General features: G+C 27.4%; 2 protein-coding genes across 15 annotated transcripts in view; one reads left to right on the forward strand and one right to left on the reverse strand.

The window, feature by feature from the left end:
• Positions 1–21,552, forward strand: part of LOC118442011 (transmembrane protein 114) — a 59,322-nt gene extending 37,770 nt beyond the window's left edge. The window contains exon 8 of the mRNA XM_085662025.1: positions 21,532–21,552. The gene's annotated coding sequence lies outside the window, so the exon portion shown is untranslated. The remainder of the gene's footprint in view (positions 1–21,531) is intronic.
• The window catches only part of Stg-1 (stargazin related protein STG-1), a 37,140-nt gene that overhangs the window by 2,104 nt on the left and 11,036 nt on the right, over positions 1–24,000 (reverse strand). For 10 of the 14 annotated variants that reach the window (XM_085662008.1, XM_085662013.1, XM_085662011.1 and 7 more), the window contains 6 exons: positions 13,438–13,530; positions 4,927–5,070; positions 3,729–3,817; positions 3,262–3,417; positions 2,706–2,924; positions 2,088–2,281 (listed from right to left, as the gene is read on the reverse strand). In XM_085662008.1, coding sequence (XP_085518134.1) covers positions 2,099–2,281; positions 2,706–2,924; positions 3,262–3,417; positions 3,729–3,817; positions 4,927–5,070; positions 13,438–13,530 — 884 coding nt within the window. In that variant the 3' untranslated portion in view covers positions 2,088–2,098. Of the gene's footprint in view, positions 1–2,087; positions 2,314–2,705; positions 2,925–3,261; positions 3,418–3,728; positions 3,818–4,926; positions 5,071–13,437; positions 13,531–24,000 lie in introns of those variants that run through there. The other 4 variants (XM_085662018.1, XM_085662017.1, XM_085662016.1 and 1 more) reach the window with 4 other exon arrangements.

Raw genomic sequence — 24,000 nt, forward strand, 5'->3', positions numbered from 1 at the left:
AAAAACGCGTCATACCGCAACACGATAATTCCAGATTCTATGCGGCAAAAACACAAGCCAAGGAAAGATGTGGTTGAACTTGGTTGGAAAAGTTTTACCGCATCCCATCATTTCATATTCATCCGATATTACACCATCGAATTATCATTTGTTTATATCTACGAAAAACATTCTCTCGTAAAAAATAAAAACTTTATCGCGATGTCGGCGACTTTTATATTAATTTATCAAGAATGAAATTTCTCTTCATAAAATTTACAATATTTTTATAAAATGAAATATGGATGACAAATGATCTGAAGAAAGATAAATAATAATGGATAATATATAATTGATTAGAAAATAATAATAATAATAATAATAATAATAATAATAATAATAATAATAATAATAATAATAATAATAATAATAATAATAATAATAATGATAATGATAAAAATAAAATTAAATTCGTAAGAAATTAATTTTAATGATTATTTATGGCTAACTATAATATGTACTATCGATACATTTCAAATATTTTGAACTATGATCAATTTGTTCCATTATTATCATTATATGATTCTTTTATCGATTATATTTCGACGTTATTTGCGATTTCGTCGATGTTATTTTAACACGATTTTCATCATCTTTGACCTTGAATTAGGCAAACTTATCGACATTCCAATTATTGGATGAAAATCGAAGCAAAAATATCGTAATTTAATTCATGATATATTAGATTACAACTTTTCAATCGAAGATTAGTATTAAACGATAAGTTTAATAACAAACTTTGGAGTTATCGATTTGTTTAGAATCGACAATCGATTAAAATCGAACCAATGTTTTAATAGAAAATATTTGTGTGACGTTAAAAAAGAACACAAAAACGAAGAGTCATTAAAATATATAGATATACTATTTAATGATCAAAATTTTCAAAGACATTAAATAAACAAGCTTTCGTGTTAATAGAGATATTTTTGTATGAATTAAAAGAGAATTATCTAACTATCAAAAGAAAAATATTATTTTTTTTTATTAATTAAACACAATATTAAATACGAGACGCTGTAATGTGTATCGTTCAACAGCAGTCAAAAATATGCCTAACGTTCGTAAAAAAAAAAAAAAAAAAAAAAATAAAAAATATAAATTAACACTCTAATAACAAAGTGAAATAATATTTTTACTTTGATAACTTTTATCTTTATTCAACCTCTTTTTTTTTTCTTTTTACTCTTTTCTTTTCTCTCTTTCTTTTCTTTTTTTGTTCTTTTTTTGTTTTTTGTTTGTTTTTTTTTTTTTTTTCTTAAGCACTACAATACCACGAAGATAATTCTTTAACTAATTCTTTCTAACGTTTATGTCTCTGAGACTATTTAAGGTTTTTAAAAACACTTTTGAATCTTTATTCGTTTCATGTTTCAAATTAGACGCAAAGTTTCACCGAACTAATACACAATGCGTATATGCATTTACACGCTTATCTACTTTTATTATTATAGACGGAACGTCTTAAAATTTGCACCATAACATAAAGTCACTTAGTAAACGAAGTTCCAACGGAGTGAATTTACAATTTCAAAATTTGCGATTACTTTTCAAGATAAGGTAAACCAAATTTCTATAGAAAAAAATTAAATAGAAATAAAAAAAGAAAAAAAAGAAAAAAAAAAAGAAGAAGAAGAAAAAGAAAAGGAGAGAATTCGCGAACGTGAACGTTAATGCGAAATTAAATAAAAGAGAATAAAAAATAAATTAATTAAAAAAAAAAAAAAAAGAAGAAAAAAAGAAAAAAGAATAGAGCCGCGAAATATATTTTTTCTTCCTAAAAATTGCAAAATATAAATATTTTTTCATTATAGATTTTCAACGAGACATATAGCATGTCTTCCCTGTGACACACGGTATAATATTGTATATCGAAAAAATATCACTTAGTTCATATCAAGAACGATATATAATTCAATTCATTTTTATTCATAAAGAAAAATCGCTAAGGCACTCTTCCGCACGATCGAAGAAGTTTATCGATAATAATTCTGTATAGTTGTTTGATACAAATGATGAAAATGATGAAAATGAAGAAAATGGAATACCTGACGCTATATCAGACGGGAGTAGTTCTTCTTAGAGCTGCGAAGGCCCACTCGGTACCTCTAACGGGTGTAGGTGGTGGTGCTGGATCCTCGAGGTCAAAGGTCACGAACTCATGGCGGACGCTTGGACTGTAATCGGTGTCGGGCTCCGGTACATCCTCCTCCTGCTGCAGTATGTCCGCCGTCGTGCTCACCTGGAAGGTCGTTTTCGAGAACGAGTAGAAATCTAAAATGGAGTATCAAATGCCGGATTATCACCGGTTGCTAAGGTTACCGACACGATCTTCACCTCCTTCGTGGAAGAACTAGACTCGAGATAAAGGAAGAGAGAGAAAGAAATATAAAAAGAGAAAGAGAGATAAAGATAGAGTTAGAGAGAAAGAGAGAGAGAGAGAGAGAGAGAGAGAGAGAGAAAGAGAAAAAGTGAAAGAGAGAGGAAGAGAAAGGGGAGAAAGAGACAGCTTGCTAGAGATCGAAACTTCATTGAAGAATGAACAGCCAAATATTAGCAGATCCGGATTACTTATACGCGTAGAGTAGTATCTCGTCCTTCGGTTCGTTGTTTTATTATTTTCTATTGAAATGAAATTTTATTCGAATTCGATTTTATCCCCTTACCGTTTGAGCAGTGAGATCTCTTGGAAATTGTCTGCCGGTGTAACCGTAATGATCCAAGTTCGGTGGTGGTGGTAAAAACTCATCGAAATCGACGTAATCGACGGAATCCCTTCCAAAGAAGTATCTCTTTTGGTGTCTCTCGCAGATAAAATTACCATGGCCCAATGCGGCATGATTGCCATGATGTACGTGATGATTATCCAAGTGATAAACGCCCTGCTACGCCCGAACGAAATTCAATGAGAATTAAAATATTTTTTTTTCTTTCTTTTTTTTTTTTTGTTTTTTTTGTTTTTTCATTTTTTTCCTTCCTTTTTTCTTTTTTGTATTTTTTGTTTTCGCCATCTTCTTCTTTTTCTTCTTTTCTTTTCTTTTCTTTTTTTTTTTCTTTTCTTTTTTCCTTCTTTCCCTTCTTTTCTTAAGATCATCGATTTAATCATATTCGTGAGACCAGAAAGAGAAGAAAAAAAAAAAAAAAAAAAAAGAAAAAAAAAAGAAAAAAAAAGAAAAAGTCAAGAAAAGAAAAAGAAAAAAATACATAGCCGATACTACCAACCCCATAATTTTTCCGTCTCAAGTCCTTTCGTACCAATTCTCGCTGGTGCCAGGATATATATAGAAAAATGGCGTATGTACCAGCCACCTCGGTAGTGATGAAGCCGCTCACATATAGAAGAAAGGAGAAGCCGTATCTATACGTAAAAGGAGGTCCCTGCAATAACAAAAGTACCAAGTGATACATATGTATGTATGCATGTATGTATATATGTATGTATGGTACGATATATATATATATTCGCATAGAGAGAACTTATGTAATTTATATCTTTTCACCTAACTCCAATTTAATTCGACTTAAGTGTCGTCCTTAGAAATATCACTTTTTCATATGAGAGAAGAAAAGGACGTTTACTTAGAAAAAGAAACAAAAAAAAAAAATAATAATAATAATAATAGTAATAATAAAATAAATTAAAATAAATAGAAACGATTAAAAAAAAGAAAAAACAGAATTTGATTTACCTGAAACGATGATCGTGGCCTGAGTTTGCTGCCAACTTCGGCTTTAAAAATTGATATGTACATGACCATTCCAACCAGCATTAGTAACCCTGTAGGAATAATCAAAATTTAAAACGCGCGAGCCATACTTTCGATAAAATATTTAAAACGTCGCTTATCGATATTTAGTTTTTACGATGTGAAATTATTTCAAAATTTAATCCTATTTAAGCTTAATCCTGTCCAATCAGAATTAACGAATGAACAGTACGTAATCCTTTCATATGACTGCTACTATATTTATACGATTAATAAAAAGATTTATAATTTTATACGAGGGTGAAATTTGTTGTTTTTCTTTTTCTTTTTTTTTGTTTTTTTTTTTTTCCTCAAAACGAAACACCCAGAATATTCGGAAAACATTTTGTAAAGCATTTTTTAAAGGAAACTTTGAAACAAAAATTGTTTGGTTCCGGCCAATGGGAATGGGAGAGAGCAAGAGGAGAAGCCGAACAAGCATAACAGCGTTACTTTTTTTTTTCTGATTCAATGGACGTTTTCTAGGTCATTTCAAGATCAACTTTGTATATTTCTTTTTTCTCTCTTTCTTTTTTCTTTTTCTTTTTTTTTTTGTTTTTTTTTTTTATGAAAGACAATCTTTTCAACAATATCTCTTATTTTAAGAAATAAAAAGATCAAATAACTTTCGTTTCGAATTTTTTTCCCATTTTCAATTTTCATTCTTCCTTTTATTCTTCTATTTCCATTCTGAAAAACAATATTATTCTCGAGATATTTTTAGATGTCACAATTAGAGTAAGGAGAACAAAAAAAAAAGAAAAAGAAAGAGAAAAGAAAAAAGAAAAATAAAAAGAAAAGAGAGAGAAAACTCAATCTGTATAACGCATAATATAGGATTATTATTATTATTAATTTCTTCATTACATAAACCGTCAGACATTATTTAGAAAATCTCTTTTCTATCACTTTTATAATCAGTCGAGCTTACGTTAATGGATTTATCTTTATGAATTTAAACGAAAAATATCATCATCATCTCCTTTAATCCTTTCATTTATTTATTTTCTTTTCTTATTCTTTTTGTTTTCTTCGTTTTTTTTTTTTTTTTTTTTTATTTTTTATTCGATCTCATCCTCGTCCAATTATCGCCTACGAGAGAATAAATGAGAATTTTCATTTACCATATCTTATTACTTACCTGAAACTATAAATACTACGCCAGCTACGAAAACGCAAAGTCTGTGCCTCGGATGCGTAATGTGTGCGGCGAAATAACAAACTTCCGCGATTACGAGCAACGACGTCGCCGCAAAGAAAAACATGGCTGACTTTGTAACTGCATCTAAAATGGCAAAAAGGAGAAAAGGAAATAAAAAAGAAGGACGTTAAGTCAAAGTGAAAACGACAAAACAATCATCATTAAAATTCATGAATTTTCATGACAAATAAATGGAGAGACAAAGACAGAGAGAGAGAGAGAAAGAGAGAGAGAGAGAGGGAGAGAGAGAGAGAGATCTGATTTTTTGATAATATTTTCCTCCTTCAAAAAAAAAAAAAAAAAAAAAAAAAGCAGAAGAAGAATTTCATTCAAACTACAAATAAAATACTCGAGGAAAATTATTAAGTATTAAGATGAATTAAATTTTAAAAATAATTGAACAATTGAACGTTTTGTTATTAAAATTTTACATTTATAAAATTAATTCGAATATACATCTTTTTCATTCGATTTTTTTTTTTCTTTTTTTCTTTTTTTTTTACCTCCTTTAATACATATCTCTTCGACAGACGTAATATCTCACATCTCCTATTTTTTCTTTTTTTTTTTTTTTTTGGTAGGATATAAAAAATTTCTCATAACTCATATGAATATAGTTAATACTACGGGAAAAACGATTCGTACGACTTAACTTTTTATAAAAACAAAATTTTTTTATTTTATTCGTTACGGAATTTTTATTCAATTTATCGAGAACATTATTTGAATTTTATTTTATATCGTTTAATGTAAGATATCATTTTAAATTACGACATAATTGAATATCTTCGATCCTATAAACGAATGTTTTCAAATAAAACTTTCTAACTTTTAAAGGGCTAGCTAGAAGGGAAATCGATTTGCAGGTATTTCATAACAGGACAATTTTATCGGGATACGGAAAAAAAGAAAAAAAAAGAAAAAACAATGTTTTTATTAAATTGATATTTTTCACACGTCATTAAATTTATTTCATTGCAATTTATTGCGTTGTCATTCAAAAAAAAAAACAAAAACAGAACAAAAGAATATATCGAAATCGTGAAATCTATAAAGCGTAATGAAACGAGCAAAAAATTTGTCACGTAATTTTCCCGAATTGCTGCAAAACGACTTTTAATTTTCCCAATATGTTTCGTACGACCAACGAAAAGTTTATTACATTGCCGAAATCGTAGAAATTATTTCAAAAAAAGGAGAGAGAGAGAGAGAGAGAGAAAAGCCATTTGTTGAGAAATTTGAATCAAAAATGAAAATTACATCATGAACGTGGCGAATGCTCGCTTTCGACTAAGTAAAAAATTTAAATAGTATAGCAAATTTAAGTCACAATGAAAAGAAATAAAAAAAAAAAAAAGCAAAAAAATTTCTTTTCAAGAGAATAAATTTTGCAGATGAATCAAGAGAAAAATGATTGCACGCAAGAACTTTTCTTTTCTTTTTTCTTTTTTTTTTTCTCTTTTTAATACATATATCGATATCAAATTTTTCAATATATAAAATTATATAAAATTTATTAGTACGTATACGTTTATTTAATATACTTCGAATTTTGCATATATATATATATATAAGAGTTACGTATAATTAAAAAATTAAAAAGAAGAAAAAATCAATTTGTCAATGATATCTCACTATTCGATAATATTATTCATTAGAAAATATTTCCCAAAAATTTTTATAAGAAAATTTAGAATATTATCATGTGTTATGTTCGTCAATGTATTATAATATTAAAGTATACTTTATAATGTCGATGTAATGCATTTTGATCGTCTACGTAAATTTTTTGATACAAATTCCATTTCCATCAGAAATTACAGTAATGTAATATTTTTCGTTCTGTTGATTGAATAAAGCATTCGCTGCGATCGTATCTAAAAGAAAAAAAAAAGAAAAAAACCAATATCGTTGCAAAAGGTATCATATCGTTGATGAAACTTAACACTTTATTATTTATAACAAACGAACACACACGCGCACACACACACACACACACACACACACACACATATATATATATATAATATCTAACGAACGAGTAAATTTTCAAACTATTCTTTTATAATTAAAAGTTTGTCGGAAAATATTAAAGAATCATTGAACTTTAATATAATGTTATATAAAATATACGAAAGATATTCAGAGATCGTTTAATAACTTTCATGAGAAAATTGTATCAATATCATTCAAATAAATTCATCGAAAGCAACCTTTTCCATTCGAATAATGTATTATAAGCTTAATAAATCAAAGAATATTGATAAAGTTATACATTTCTCAAGTTCTATATAACCTTTGTAAGAAATGAATGAATTGGCAGGGCGAGAAAATTAAAATCTTATTATGAATAATAAATTAATCTAATGGTATGCTAAAGGGATAAAATTTTATTATGAAGAATCGCAAAAATTTACATGGTATCAAAATTCCGATACGGTATGCATTCAAAAACTGACTTTAAAGGAAATTCCTTTATAAATATTAAATAATTCAAATTATTTGGGAAAAAAAAGAAAAAAAAAAAAAAAGAACAAAAGAAAAAAAAGAAAAAAGAAAGAATGAAGAAAAGGACAAAAAAGGATCAAGCATTACAGATACAAATAATTTATGGTGTAATTTTAAAATATTAATTTATAGGAATTTTGAAAGTAATCGTACTTGAAATTAAAAAAAAAATTGTATATATATATATATATATATATATATATATATATATATATATGTATATATTCATAAGATTTATATGATATTATGATAATTTCATATGAGGATTCAAATTTAAGAAGAAACGAAAAGATACGAAAGAAAAAATCATTGAAAAATAATTAGATAATCTAAAGTAATTATCATTAAAGCATAAATGATGTTATTTTATTATAATACATCATATGTTATTATTAATTGTATCGATTCAAATACGTATTGTTAATAATTGTACCTCATTAATTTGATTGATTTGTCTTTAACAATTCATTCGATCAATTTTTCTCTTTGCATCTTGATAGAAACTTTACGATCTAATTTCGATATAAATTAGCTAAAACGAGAGAGAGAAAGAAAGAGAGAGAGAGATAGAGAGAATCTCCGCTATATTTTAGTAGAATTTATATCTATAGGTAAATTATGTAAATCTATTCCTAAACAATTCATTTGAATGCCGTTTTTCTGATCATTTACTCCAAATATATATGTAAAAGCCCATCCTTATACTTAAATCCTCTATAAGCTTCGATTGAAAGATTATATTGCACATCGGATATATTTATCCTATTCTTCTTCGGGAAAAAAATTCTTTCCATATAAATTCTTTACGAAAATTACGTATTGAAAAATATAACAAATTAAAACCACAAATTAAAACAATTTATTAAATAGATAAGAAATAAAATATGAACGATACTTTAATGATCTATGCATTATTGAGAATGCATTATTAAGAATGAAAACGGAAAAAAAATAAAATAAAATAAAATAAAATAACAACATGAAATCTTCGGTAGTATCTATGGAAACAAAAAAAAAAAAAACAGAAATAAGAAAAAAATAATAAAGAAGATAAATAATCTTAGAAAAAAGAAACGAGACAATCCGCGAAGAAAAATATTTCTTTCTGATTAATCTAGATCACGTACATACGTACACATGTACAATGATCACTTGAAAAAAATGAATTATCTATTAAATACAAATTGCAGGATATTCGTGATCCTTCAAACTTTTTCTAAATGATCATTACAAGTCATTCGTAATAATAGTCATTTTAAATAATTAATATACGAACATTACCTAAACATAAGAAAAAAAAAAAAATATATATATATATATAAATAAAAGATCCATTGTTTTATAGATTAAGCAAAATTTTGATATAATAGTCGGATTAATATAATCCGGATAGGATTCATTGTATGCAGTGAATTAAACATACATCCGATATTTGGATACACAAATATATATACATATATATATATATTTATTTATTTATAAATCTTTTTATAAACATTCTCCTCTGTTAATCATCTAATCGTATTACAATTAGTCGAGAATTTAAAACGTGAATAATAAAAGTTGAATCTAAAGCGAGATTTTAAATGATGAGTTGAAATCTTTAAAAGAGTCGAGTTTAAATGCAACAACGAAAAGTCGAGACATTGGTTATATCTCAATCGTCAAGATTATCATCATGAGCATAACGTTAAACGAAAATATCGTGTTATACGTATGAAATCTAAATCGAGAGTGAACCTCTCTCTCTCTCTCTCTCTCTCTCTCTCTCTCTCTCTCTCTCTCTCTCTCTCTCTCTCTCTCTCTCTCTCTCTGCCAAATAATTCGACAAGACAGCGGAGTCTAAACACGTCATGAAAATGTGACTCTGATCATTTCTTTATTGTCGAAATAAAAGATACGTATTATCAAAAATATTTTATATTACGGATAGGAAATAATTCTAAATTAATCCAATAACAATTTAAACGCAAATTAATATTAAACGTAAAACAAATTGTTATTTTAAATAAATTAATAAAAAAGAAAAAGGAAAACGTAATAGATCCTCCATTGATTTCCAACGTCAAACGAATTTTCTAAGCTATCTGTAATCCTAATCCTAACTACCTATATGGATCCTATACGAATCCACTCCTCTTCCCCTCTCCATACCTCTCTCGAGTTCTTATAAAGCAGTGCAATTGACGAGACCCAATCGAAATATCCTGCAGTACCTTATATCGATGATCGGCTCAATAGTGTCCGACGATCGAAATGTTATCGCTTTATCACATAGCACGGCGACTTCTTCGCAACCTCCGCCATCAATCAATCCTTAACCTTACAACATAAGGGGAGGTTCCGGTCTTCTAAGATCGTCGAAAGAAAGGTTGTTCTCTTAGATTGTTCTTTCTTTTCTTTTATTTTCTTTTTCTCTTTCTTTTTTTCTTTTATTTTTTTATTTTTTTATTTTTTTTTTTTTTTGATAACGAAATATTACTACAAGAACGACAATCTATGTTTTTCAATATGTCATAATATATATATATATATATATATATATATATATATATATATATATATGTATATATAAAAAGGTTACTTTCAAAATGGTATGATCTTTTTTTTCTTATTTTTTCTGTTTTTTTCCTTTTTTTTTCCTCTCTCTTTCTCTTTTTTTCTTTTTTAAATATCAAGACAGTCCGCGTAATTTCTTTTGACAAAAATTCCTTTCAAACAATGCGACATACAGCTACACGCGACTTTAATACTGATAGGAAAAACGTATTTTTACGTCGAACGTATTTTTAAACTGTATGACATTTTTCGAGAAGGTGAACGTACGAAGTTCGAAGTAAAAAAAAAGGAAAGAAGAAAGGGGAAAAAAAATAAATAAATAAAAGAAGAAGAAAAAACAAAAGATCTTTCATCATTTTCCCTAGACATTTAAAAGATTGAACATCATTTTCTTTTTTGTTTTTTTTTTTTCTTTTTTATTTTTTGTTCCTTTCTTTCTTCCTTTTACAAATTTCTCCCCTCCCCCAAATTTTACTTTTCCTTAGAATTTAGTAAGTTTGAAAGAAGAAATAGAAAAAAAAGAAAAGAAAAGAAACTCAAGATAAAAACAGATTCAGTACACGTGAAGGAAAAAGGAAAAATTATATCGCTTTAATTCGAAGAAAGATCGATATTAATATATCGATCGATTAATTCTCTCGACATATTTGTCCCGATCAATTTGTAAAAAAAGGTAATATTTGTAAAGAAAAACGTCATTTCATAGTTTCCAACTGTCGATGGAGTGAAGGTTTATACGTTCTTGAATGTAGAGAAAAAAAAAAACAAAAAAAAGAAAAGAAAGAAAAAAAGGCGGACACGCGGCAGCTGGCACTGAAAAGTCACTTATGACTTTGGTAATTTTTAGAATTTAAAAATTTCTTTGTAAACCCCGCTTGGTTATACCTCGCGCGTCTCTTTTGACATTATTTGTCGTGACACATCCATCCCAAACGCGTATATCTTTGTTTTCGTGTCATTGACTTCCTCTTTCATCTCACTTCTCTTCGCAATCTCTCTCTCTCTCTCTCTCTCTCTCTCTCTCTCTCCATCTATCTATCTATCTATCTCCTCTTATATTTACCATCTCGCGCGTTTATTGTCTACTTTGTCGAACGTTGTTTACATCGATTGGATTAAATCTCACCCCAATTTACAACACCTCAACACACCCTTTCTCTCGTCTCATGCGTTACAGTATCGATCGTAAATTATTTTTAGTTTTGAACGGTCTTAAGTAAATAAACGATACGTTTGTGTGAATAATTCGGTGAAAAGAAAAGGAAAAAGAAAAGAAAGAAAAAAGAAAAAAAGGAAAAAAGAAAATTGATATGAAACATTGAACTGAAAAGTTTCAAAGTGAAAAGAGGAGGGGGGGAGGGAAAAAAGTGAAAGAAGAAAAGAAAGGAAAAAGGAAAAAGACTTTGTCAAAAGTTTTAGATCGTAACGCATAACCCCATAAGTTTACCAAACTTACATCACATTATTCTTAAAAACAATGATCCTACCAACAATATCATTGCGTTTTCAAATGATCGCAATCGTCCTCTCTCATTTATTCTATCATTGTAACGGAGAAGATAATTCATTTACTAAAGAATTTTCCAAACGATTAATTTCACGATCTTCTTCCATCTCTTTTTTTATCGCGATTGTAATGAAAGTAGAAAATCCAAGTTTAAAGTTCAAAAAAAAAAAAAAAAAAAAAAAAATAATAATAAACAGGGTAACAAATTGTAACGATCAATTTAATACTTTTGACAGATTCAATTTAAACTTTTAATTGTAAAAGAATCTCTAAATAATTATTCTAGTTTCTGATTTAACATGACTCTCTGCTATTCTTATATCATGGGTATATTATAAAATTCGTCCTGACAAGTTCCGCGCGATAGAAAAATGAATGCAACTTTTTATGAAACAAGAAAAGAATTAATGAATAAATGAATGAATGAATGAATGAATGAATGAATGAATGAATGAATGAATGAATGAATGAATGAATGAATGAATGAAGATTATTGGCATATCCCTTAATTTGCTTCTAAAGATAATAATCATTGAAAATCAGTCCAATTCTTGATATCTATTTAGAAAAATGAATAACATTAGGTTCCTGAATCTTCGAAAAGGGAGAAAAAGAAAAAAAAAACAAGAACAAAAAAAAACCACATTTTCCACTTTATACTTTTTATTAATTGAAAATTCCAAGTTTTTTTCCATTTTTAAATTATAAACAACAACGCTCATTGTCCCGTAACTTTTTGCCTTTTAATTTTGTCAAACTGAGCTCGTTAATATTTTAATATTTGAAATTCTTCGTGAAAAGAGAAAGAGGAACCTAAAAAAAAAAAAAGAAAAAAAAAAAGAAAAAAAAGAAAAAAAGAAAAGGGGGGATGGGCAAAAAAAAAATCAATAGAAAGATTCCCAAAATACTGATCTATTTTGCGGCCGCCAAGAACGTATACTAATCTCGTTAATTTCGAAATAATAAAATGATCTCGTGCAGAAATCGTATATTTTGTCAAGATTATGCTACTACATACGAAATGATGATATTAACCAGAAGGAACCACGAAAACTTGGAAACTACGTAAAGCATATAGGTAAGAATAGGTTAATTTATTATTACATATATAAGAACGTTGGTTTCTCCTATTCCTATTACTTTCAAGGTTCTCTCTCTCTCTTTCTCTCTCTCTCTCTCTCTCTCTCTCTCTCTCTCTCACTCTCTCTATCTCCTACTTGTCTCTTCCAAAATTCGCAGATCGTAGTTTTGAAACTTTGCCTCCTGAATCTCCCGGTCTCTTTATTGCAAACTTCTTCGTTATTTCCTGAAAAACTTTGCACCGGGAAGAATAGTTTCTTCCTTTCATTGTTTTTTCCTTTTTGCTTGTTTTTTTTTTGTTTTGTTTTCTTTTTCTTTTTCTGTTTCTTTTTCTTTTTCTTTTTTTCACTCTTCCTCCAAAACGTTCCTTTAATCTTCGATTTTTTTTCTTCCTTGCCAAAACTCATCGATATATAAATATAAACGAGAAGGTATCACGTGAAAGATCAAATAAATCAACTCGTTAATCATTCTATCTCGTATTTACGAGAAATATCTATCTACCAATAAGACTCGCGTATAGTTTCCTGCCATAGTAAAGTTCAATTTCTAATGCTGCTCACGTGACACTTTGATAGTTTTAGAAACAAATTCTCTCTCTCTCTCTCTTTCTCTCTCTCTCTCGTTCTCTCGTTCTCTCGTTCTCTCTCTCTCTCTCTCTCTCTCTCTCTCTCTCTCTCTCTCGCTCTGGTATTATTACTGTTCTGCTGATATTGCTGCTCTGCTGAATACTATTTCATTTATAAATGCGTTCGTTTCACGAACTTTCGTTACAAGAATGACAGGTGTTAACTCACATGGAATCGCCATCGTTGAGTCACTGGGATCGGGACTGTATTCCTCGTTTGGAAAATAGTCGATACTTGAACACTCGTATTCCATGCGCGAACCTGAAACATATCGAAGCGAAATATTTTCATTGTTCTTGTTTTTCTCCCTTCTTTTTTCCTTCCTTCTCTCTCTCTCTCTCTTTCTTTTTCCTTTTTTTTTTTTTTAATTCATTTCCAATATCTTCTTATCTAGATCTAAAGAAAAAGACAAAAAAAAACAAAAAAGACAGAATATTTATTCGAGGAAATATTACATGGGAATAAAATTTTCATAGAAATAATATGAAATTTTTAAATCTATAACTTTCTTAAGCATAATAATCTAATTTCTTTTTCTTTTCTTTTCTTTTCTTTTTTTTCGTTTCTCTTCACTCTTTTCTTTTGCTTTTCCTTCGAAATCGAATGTAGAATGAATTGTTTTATGAATTGTATCTTGTGGGATGCGATCGACGATTAAAATTCAAAAAGGATAAAAAAAAATAGGAAAGAAAAAAGTAAAAAAAGAAAAGAAAAGAAAAGATATTTCGTATGTAAATAAAAAGATGCTCGTAAGTGTAAGTATTTCTTTTTTTTTTTTTATCTTATATATATTTACAGAGATACAGGGTACCATTGTAAAGTCATTATTATTAACGATATACTTCATCTTTCATTGGTATTATAAACAATATATAATTTCTGTTATTAAATAATGGATATCGCATCTCTCATTTTAATGGGTTTTCTCCAATGTTTCCATAATACCATGGAGTTTCATTTTGCTTCGTAACTTTTTAATAACATTCAAGAGACTATGAGGCGACACGTTAAACTTTTTTAACAAGTTAACAATGATCTTATTAAATATTTACCGTAAAAGTAAACGGACAACTAGTTAAACACGAGTATGAATGTCTAACTTTAAAATAAGGTCGTATGTATAAACTTTTCTAATATGTTATAAATTTCAAAATCTGACACTGCAATATTTTCTACGTATTACGAAACCAATCTTATATATGTAAATACGTACATGCATACATACATACGTACATGCATACATACATACATACATACATACATACATACATACATACATACATACGTACATACATATATATATATATATACTTCTGCAAGTATGTACAAATAATGACCAAACGAAAGTATTATAAACTTTTTTCATCGACATCATTTTATCTAGTTATTAAATAAACTTTTTCCTCGGATATATTAAAGAGGAATGATGATAATAATAATAATAATAATAATAATAATAGTGAAAACAAAAAGATAAAAATATTAATTTTTTTAAACGAAAACAAGTAAATTACGATTTTTAATTAAAAAGGAAAAAATAAATTGTGAAAAAAAGTACGATAACTTATACGAATTCTTTTACGTTTCAATATTTATTTGAAATATCCACATCATTTAATAAAAAATAAATTCACGTCGATAGTCATAAAGATAATAGAAAAGAAATAACTTTTCATCGTTGAATTTTATTTTCAAACAAGAAAAAAAAAGAAAAGAAAAAAAGAAAAGGAAAAAGAATTTCATCAAATTTTTGTTATATTTTGTATATCTGAACTCTGAATAAAAAAAAAAAAAAAAAAAGAAAAAAGATATTCGAAAAGTGATTGATACGACATGGTATTCATCAAAAAAAGAAAAAAAAAAAAAAAGAGAAAAAAATATCTGATGATTTACGCACGACTTTAACAAGCCACGTATGTATATATTTTTCTTCTATTGTTATTAAAATTAGAAGAAAAAAAAAAAAAAAAAAAAGAATTACAAGGAGAAAAGAGATCATTGATACATATTCACGATTATCCATTACATGCATTATTGCAAAAACCATCGATAAAACCGAAAATAACAGAGATAATTGAGATGTTAATAATTATTGACTCACCCTATACATATATATAATTTCTCATACATTCATAATGTTTTACGAAACGAAACGAGAGCAGAACCATAAAAAAAAAAAGAAAAAAAAAAAAAATTGAAAAAAGCACCAAAAAAGAAGAACAAAAAATATCGGACCTATCCTTTGTAATTTGTTCTCTCCCCTCTCTCTCTCTCTCTCTCTCTCTCTCTCTCTCTCTCTCTCTCTCTCTCTCTCCCTCGCTTTCTCCCTCTCCCTCTTTCTCTCTATCTCTATCTCTCACAAAAACTAATATCTTAACCCTCCCATCATCGTACAGTTTTCTTCCTCTCAATAATTCCTTCCTCTTTCGTAGCTTCCTTATTGTTCTCACGATTTTAACGAAAAATTATTATATTAAGTTCTTGCAAAGAAGTTACCCCCGATTTACTTTCTCCTTTTTCTTTTTCTCTCTTTTTTTTTTTTCTTTTTTCACTTTTATTCGTGGCGTAGCTGTTACCCGACTGACCGTTGTCGTCGTCGTCGTCGTCGTCGTCGTCGTCGTCGTAGTCGTAGTCGTCGTCGTCGTCGTTGTCGTCGTCGTGCAGGCGTTAATAAAAGCGCCAAGAAATCCAGTTACCGTGAGGAAAAACCAATTTCTACCAGTTTTCCACGAGAACCCTTCTCGACGCCTTCTTACGGGCGATTTAATTCGTCCTTTTTTTTTCTTTCTTCCTTTTTCCTTATTTTTTTTTTTTTGTTGCTTCTACTTTCCTTTTTTTCTTCTTCCTCTCTCTCTCTCTCTCTCTCTCTCTCTCTCTCTTTTTCTCCTTCTTTCCAACGAAATTACCCTTCGGCGCGGATAAATGCACGGAGCGTGAATTTTTTCGCTTATCTCTCTGATCGTCTTTTCGTTATAATAAGGAATAAGATTCGAGCCGTAAGTAATTAGATGTTACAAAAAGTAATTTTACGTATACCTAAACCCCGAACATAATAATAATAATAATAATACCGGTTCGCATAATACAATGCAAAAGTTACGTCAACTTTGATATCGTTAATAAAATTAATATTTTTACGTTGTAATAATAATAGATATATAATATTCTATTATAAAGTAATTAATGTTTAATAACGTTTATATACTGCTAAAGCTGATACCATCGAGAATTGTAAATCTTTACATTTTTTATTAATACATATATATATATATATATATATATGTTTTTAAATATTACATATTTGTTTAAAATTTACAACTAGAGTTTGTTATGCATTAGAAAGTATAATATTGCATAAAACTTGATAATACGAGTTGATTTCATTATAAATATTGAAATGCATATGAATCAAAGCAAAGATCAAAGTTTATTATTATTAAAAATGTAAAATAAATATTTAATATTGACACTAATATATTTGTCATTTTAATCTTCATTTATATAAATGAAGTTGTATATACAGATTGACTATATATATTTTTCTTGTTAAGAACAATAAATAAATAAAAGTTTCATCAGTTCATATGATTAATATTCTAATAGTACGAAATAAAATATCGGACAATCGAAATCAAAAAACTGAAGGTTTAATCTAAATTATTAAACAAGTATAAGCTTAAAATTAATAATTATATATATACATATATATATATATATATATATATATAATCGATTATTTAGATTTATTTATATTTATAAACGCGCTATACAAAAATACGATTTCTACGTCTGAATTACTAATTTAAAATATACAAAACGATTAATTCCTGAATGTCGAATGGAACAAAGCGAGAGAGAAAGTTAACAAAAAAGAAAGAAAGAAAGGGAGAAAGAACAGGAAAAAAGTACAAAAAATTAAAAAAAAAAAAAAAAAAACAAGGAAGAAAAAAATAAGAGAGAAAAAAAGGAGAAAAAGAATTTTTCCTCGATCGAACATCTTCCTATACGTCCTGCTTAAAGCTTCTAGTTTCCTTGCCTACTCCATTGCTGATTTCAAATCCCAGAGCAAGAGGTTCAAGATCGTTCGACCGCAATAAGAAGCTATCCCGCTGTCGAGCGCCTGTGCTCATCGGTAAATGGTTTCCTTTCATTTCTATTCCTCCGCTTTTTTTTTCTTTTTCTTTTTCTTTTTCTTTCTTTTTTTTTTCTTTTTTTTTTATCCTTCTTCTCCTCCTCTTTCTCCTTCTCCTTCTCTTCTCACCGTTCATCCAACGGCATAGCCAAGAGGCATCGTTCCGACGCTCGTTCGTAGACTCGTAGAAATGAATCGAGACCGACTGATGGGGTTAGCAGAAGGAGAGTGGTTTCCGGTGCCCCGGGTAACGAGTCATTTCCGACCTAGTGTGTTCCTCCCTTCTTCTTCTTCTTCTTCTTCTCTCTCTCTCTCTCTCTCTCTCTCTCTCTCTCTCTCTCTCTCCTCATTTCAACAAAATCCTTCGAGTTACCGAGTACCATTCCTAACAGCCATTTCTATCTGAGAAACATAGGCCGGAATCCGGCTAAAGCTTTACGAACGTTACGTATTAAGGACCAAATGTCCTTTACTATTCTCTCTCTCTCTCTCTCTCTCTCTCTTTTTCTCTCTCTCTTTAAATCTTTTTATCATACATCTGTCTTGCTCTTTCGATACGACTTTTCGAAATATCGTACTTACCACAACAATTTTTCTTTTTTTTTTTTTTTTGCTTCTTCGAAAGTTTACAGTAAAAAATAAAAAATAAATAAATGGCAATTATGTCAGAATCATAAATAAAATATTATTATTCGAATATTATGAGCGAACATTATGGATAAGTTATCGGAATTATATGAATAATCGTAGATATATTTTGATTGAAACGAATAGAAATATTTTCAATCATTTTTAGATATTATATAGAAATTTTCAATAAAATTTGTTTTTCTATCTCTTAGATATTACCCACGTATCGCTTTGATTTACAAGATACTCGTGAAAATATTTTTCTTCTTTTCGAGGTCGATTTCATTCGAAGTTCGAGTTATAACAACTCTGAACATAACTCTGGTGCAATACAAATATCAATTGAAATCAAACTCGAACTTAACGTAGATTAATTGAAATTATATCGAAATTCGAATTAATTGGGATCTTAGATTTCGCTTAGATTTGATTTATATCTTGGATAATATAAAAAGGAAAAAAGAAACATAACAGTTATATAAAATTTTATAATGAATTATTATTCCTACTAATTGGGATGATTTCGATGATAATGCAAAAAAAAATGCAATTATGCTGCAGTCGTATACTGCGATATACACGGCAATACAATGTTCCTTTCCGCAAGTTTTACGAAACTCGTGAATATTGGCGAAACCTGGTTTCCCGCCAAGCACATTTTATATTTTTAATATGTCCTCCGCTATTAGAATCAAGAAAATTCGTTATGTGATTTAAAATCAAGTTTCCGTATCCTTGATCATTATTCAAACATTTGCAATGTATTTCCAACAATAGGATATAATATTAATGTTCGATTTGATTTTAATTAATTTATTTTAATTTTCAGTTTGATTTCAATTGATTTCAATTGCTTGTTCGCATTTGCCTAGCAATTAACAGCAGTAATAAATTCTTAATTAATGAAAAAAGAAAGAAATAAAAATTATAAAAAAAAAAAAAAGAAAAAAAACCAAATTCAAAATAATTTTTCAATAACGATAAATGTATTTGTTACATTTTCTACCATTTGAAAATAAATATATAGCATTCCTCTCTGATTTATGCACTGCATTCCTTTCAATTGTATTTGTACGATGTGAATCATCCCCTCCCCGAAAAAAAAAAAAAAAGAAAAAAAAAGATAACAAATAAATAATTTACATTGAAATTTACACGTACCATTTTTATTTGACTACAAAATCAATTAAATTATCCAAACTATCTGTATAAGTTCCCATTTTCATTTCTCAAAGTTTAAAATAATGAAAATCTTTTAATTAGAATGCACGTCGTCGACATTCAATTTCATTCGATATTTATCATCAATTCGATAGAAAAATATTCTGAAAAAAATTTTATATTCATCGTTGACGAAATGAAAATAGCATTATACAGGATGTATCTGCTTAAATGGAGAAAAAAATATATTGTTTGTACAATAAAACGTTTGATTGATTGTAATCGAAATCCAAGTATATTTTTCTGTCACTCTTTGAAACATCTACATGTATTTTTCAAAAACCACTGGTTGATACTTGACTACGTCATGTGCATCGATCGATTCATTTTTCAATTCAAAAAAATAAGCACAAAGATTCGTTGAGTCGCAAAAATTTTCCCTCTTAAAATATTCCACGCGATATTTTCTATTAGACATAAATTCTTACGCAAGTTAATATTGAAAATTTCAAGAGTAATTACCGCTAGTACATGCCCAACATTTTCGAAGAACAAATTTATTTGTTAGAAGCTTTTTTCTCTTCCTTTTTTTTATTTTTTTTTTTTTTTATAACGTTTTATAAGAGTTAAATAACCGATCGACTAAATCGCATTTATGGTTTTCCTGAATAAATATACCTACACACACACACACACACACACACACATATATATATATATGTAATCTGTTGTTTAAAATGAATAAATTTACGAATGAAAAAAAATATTCGTCTGCTACTACAATTTTTTATCAATAAACAAAACGAAAATATTCCAAAATATTCGATTCCATCAAAAAAAAAAAAAAAAAAGAAAAAAAGAATATTAACATCTTTGCAATAACGTCATGAAATATGCTATATAAATAATAATAATAATAATAATAATAATAATAATAATAATAATAATAATAATAATAATAATAATAATAATGAAAAAAAAAATAAAAAAAAATAGAAAAAATGTTACATGCAATAATCAATGAATATACACGTATGTCTAACATACATACGTATAATAACGAATTATGCATTAACATTTAATAATAACATTTAATATCGATATTATAAACTTTGTTTATTTCTTCAGGATTTTTCTTTTTTTTTTCTTTTTTTTTTTTTTTTTTTTCTTAAGTTTCCTTCAAATTCAAAAAAAATTCTTGGTGTTAATTTTAAAGATCCATTATTTCCCTTCGCTCTTTTCCTTCCTTTCTTTCTTTCTCCTTTTTTCTTTCTGTTTTGTTTTTCTTTCTTGTTTTTTTTTCTTTTTTTTTTTTTTTTTTTTTTTCTATGAACCAAACAAGTACGTCGGCGGTTGGCTTACATTATCGTTAAGCCGGAATAGTTTTCATTAAATGTTAAAAGAGAAGAATAAATGGGACGAAATAGAATAGACCAGCATCAAGGACAGAAAGGTCAAGTGGTAGCGAATGAAATTTTTCTCGGATACAATTTCACGCGTGGAAATGCTTAGATGTACTTTCAAAGAAACTCGCGAAGGTTTTATCGGCATCAATCCCTTTCACCACCACTACCATCATCATCCCCCAGCTCCTTCTCCTTCTCCTCTTTCCCCTTCCCCTTCACTCCTTCTCATTCTTCCTTTCTTTCTTTCTTTCTTTCTTTCTTTCTTTCTTTCTTCTTATTTTCCTCTTTCTCTCTTACTTCCTATCTTTCTTTCTTTCAATATTTTCCATTTTCCATTATCCAACTCTACCGGTCATATCTGTACTGATCTTGGCACCATCAAATCGAATAACACTCGGATTTATATTATTATCTGGAGGATCGTTTCTCAAAAGATCCTCTTCTAAAATCGAGTCCTTTCAACTTACGACTCCAAGAATCGAGTGACTTCAAAGCAATCCTAAGATCAAAAATAGTTCTCTTATCATTTCTTCACATGACTTATTACTAACATTAAATTATATCATCAGAGCATTAATTTTGACGCTTTTGTCCTTGATACAAATTTAACTTTTTTTTTCTCTCCTTTTTTTTCTGATGAATAAAATACATTATCATCCTACTAATAATAATTATTATAATTGTATATATATAATATATAATATGTGTATTAATTTTAGCCGTTCGTATGGAAGAAATATTTGATTAAAATGAATATTAAATATATCTGTTCTAATAATAATAATAATAATAATAATAATAATAATAATAATAATAATAATAATAATAATAATAATAATATAACGATAATATTATTGGTCACTTAGCTAAATCTTTATTTCATAAGGACAATAATGGAATTTTAAATAATTTTTTTCTTTCTCTTTTGTACAGAAACCTTACGATTTTGCCCCATTGAGCTCGGATTTCCGTCGAGGGGTTTACGGTGGCTGCAGATAACAGAGAGCATTATATACAAACAAATTGGACGAGTAGAGAATTTTTTGTTTTCTTTTTCATACGAACAAAGCATCGTGTAACAACGTCTACTTAATTATTAGAATTGCAATTTATTTTATTATTTTTTTGACAGCAATTAAAAAACAAAGATTACAAGCAAATTAAAAAAGAAAAAAAAGAAGAAAGGAATATAAAATTTCCAAGATACGTAGAATTTTTCAACCCGAAGAAGTTAAATCCCTTAAGCTTCAATTCTGATTCGATTTTACGATACAGATTCAATGCAACTCGAAGTGTCTGCGATTCGTGATTCCATTGTCGGTGGAACAATGAAAATTGATAAAAGATATTTGAGATTTTCGAGACTTTGTATGACTCAAATCAGACTCAAATTGATTCAAATTCGTAAAATAAACATCAGAAGATTCCAAATGATTTGAAATATTTCGGATCTTATATTACCGTGAAACGATCCGATCGTATTAACAATAATTTGCAACAACATTAATAAAATTGTATTCTATCTGGTTTTTAATTTAGCAAAGTAACGCATTGGAGAGGGAAACTGCAACTGCAATTGAGGATTTTTTAGAAATATTAATTTTCTTTGTTCTTGCCAAATAAAATTTATTATATTTTAATCGGTATTATAACTTTGAACTTTAATACTTTGAACTACTGACTGATATTATAAAGAATTCAATTTGTTAGAAGCATCTGACGTTTGTTAAATTGTTGAAAGAATTTTATCGAAATATTGAAAAAGAAAATAAATAAATAAAACATAAAATTATAAATCGTAATTAACTTCATATCCTATATATATATATATATATAAATTTATTTCATTAAATACTTTATTTATATAAATGATCAAAAGCGATAAATTCAATTACGATTTGTGATTATATTATAACGAAATGTATTAAACTGCTTTGTATTTTAATATCTTTAAAGAAAGCTATTCTAATTGCATTACTGACTACACCGAATAGTTCTAATGCTTTCTTTCATAATTAATTTAAATTAATCCTATTCAAAATTAATCCGTTTAATCTGATTCAGAGATTCTAATATTTTGAACATAGTCGTTTTAATGGCGCAGTTCTCATATACGATAAATTAATATATATTTTGATAATAATACGTAATACACGCGTAATACGCGTCAACAGATTTCTATTGAAATATATATTTTAATTGATTTATGTTTATGTTCATTGAAATGAAAAAAATTTCGAATAGGCTTTGACGTTTATAAAAGCTAAATATATATAATTGACAATATAAAAATATACTAAAATTTATGTATCTAACTAATTATTATTATTATTATTATTATTATTATTATTATTATTATTATTATTATTATTATTATTATTATTATTATTATTATTATTATTATTATTATTATTATTATTATTATTATTATTATTATTATTATTATTATTATTATTATTATTATTATTATTATTATTATTATTATTATTATTATTATTATTATTATTATTATTATTATTATTATTATTAATATTATTATTATTATTATTATTATTATTATTATTATTATTATTATTATTATTATTATTATTATTATTATTATTATTATTATTATTATTATTATTATTATTATTATCATTATTATTATTATTAATAATAATACATAATACGTTTTTTAGTTTACATCTTCTTTATGCAAATCAAAAGAAAAAATATTATACATCTCATTTGTAATATTATTTTACACGTGATTACGATATAATTAATTAAAATCGATTTAATTAATTAAATATGAAGCCAAAACAAAAACACGCGAGAGCGAGAGAGAGAGAGAGAGAGAGAGAGAGAGAGAGAGAGAGAGAAAGCAACTTTAAGAACAACATAATTTAACGTATAATTTTTGAAAAATAATAAATAAATTTTTTCTTCCATCACTATTAAAATCACTAAGACATAGATTTACATGTTATTTCCTTTTAAAAAAGTAAAAAAGAAAAATCATTTAAAAAAATTTGTTAGATATATATTTGATATAATATAACATATATTATATTATACATACATAAATATTTTTGATTATTTCTTTTGTAAATGAAATCTCAATTATATAACAGATTATACGCATGGAGTTCCTTTTTGTTCTTTATTTATCTCTCGGCACGGTCTATTTATTTCGAATCAGAAGTACTATTCATTTTTACATAATACACATAATGCATATAATACAGAATATAAATAGGAAAAAACATTCATTAAAATATAGACACAACTTCAGTAACGAAGTAAACAATGGTATTATATTGAGATGAATAATACTCAATCGATGGAAATGTAAACACGGTGTTAAGGACTTAGCAATACCATTCGTGACATTAAAACAATCTACAGTAAAATAACCGATTG

Source organism: Vespa mandarinia, chromosome 16 (genome assembly GCF_050613455.1).
Source record: "Vespa mandarinia isolate Hongniang chromosome 16, ASM5061345v1, whole genome shotgun sequence".
NCBI lineage: Eukaryota > Metazoa > Arthropoda > Insecta > Hymenoptera > Vespidae > Vespa > Vespa mandarinia.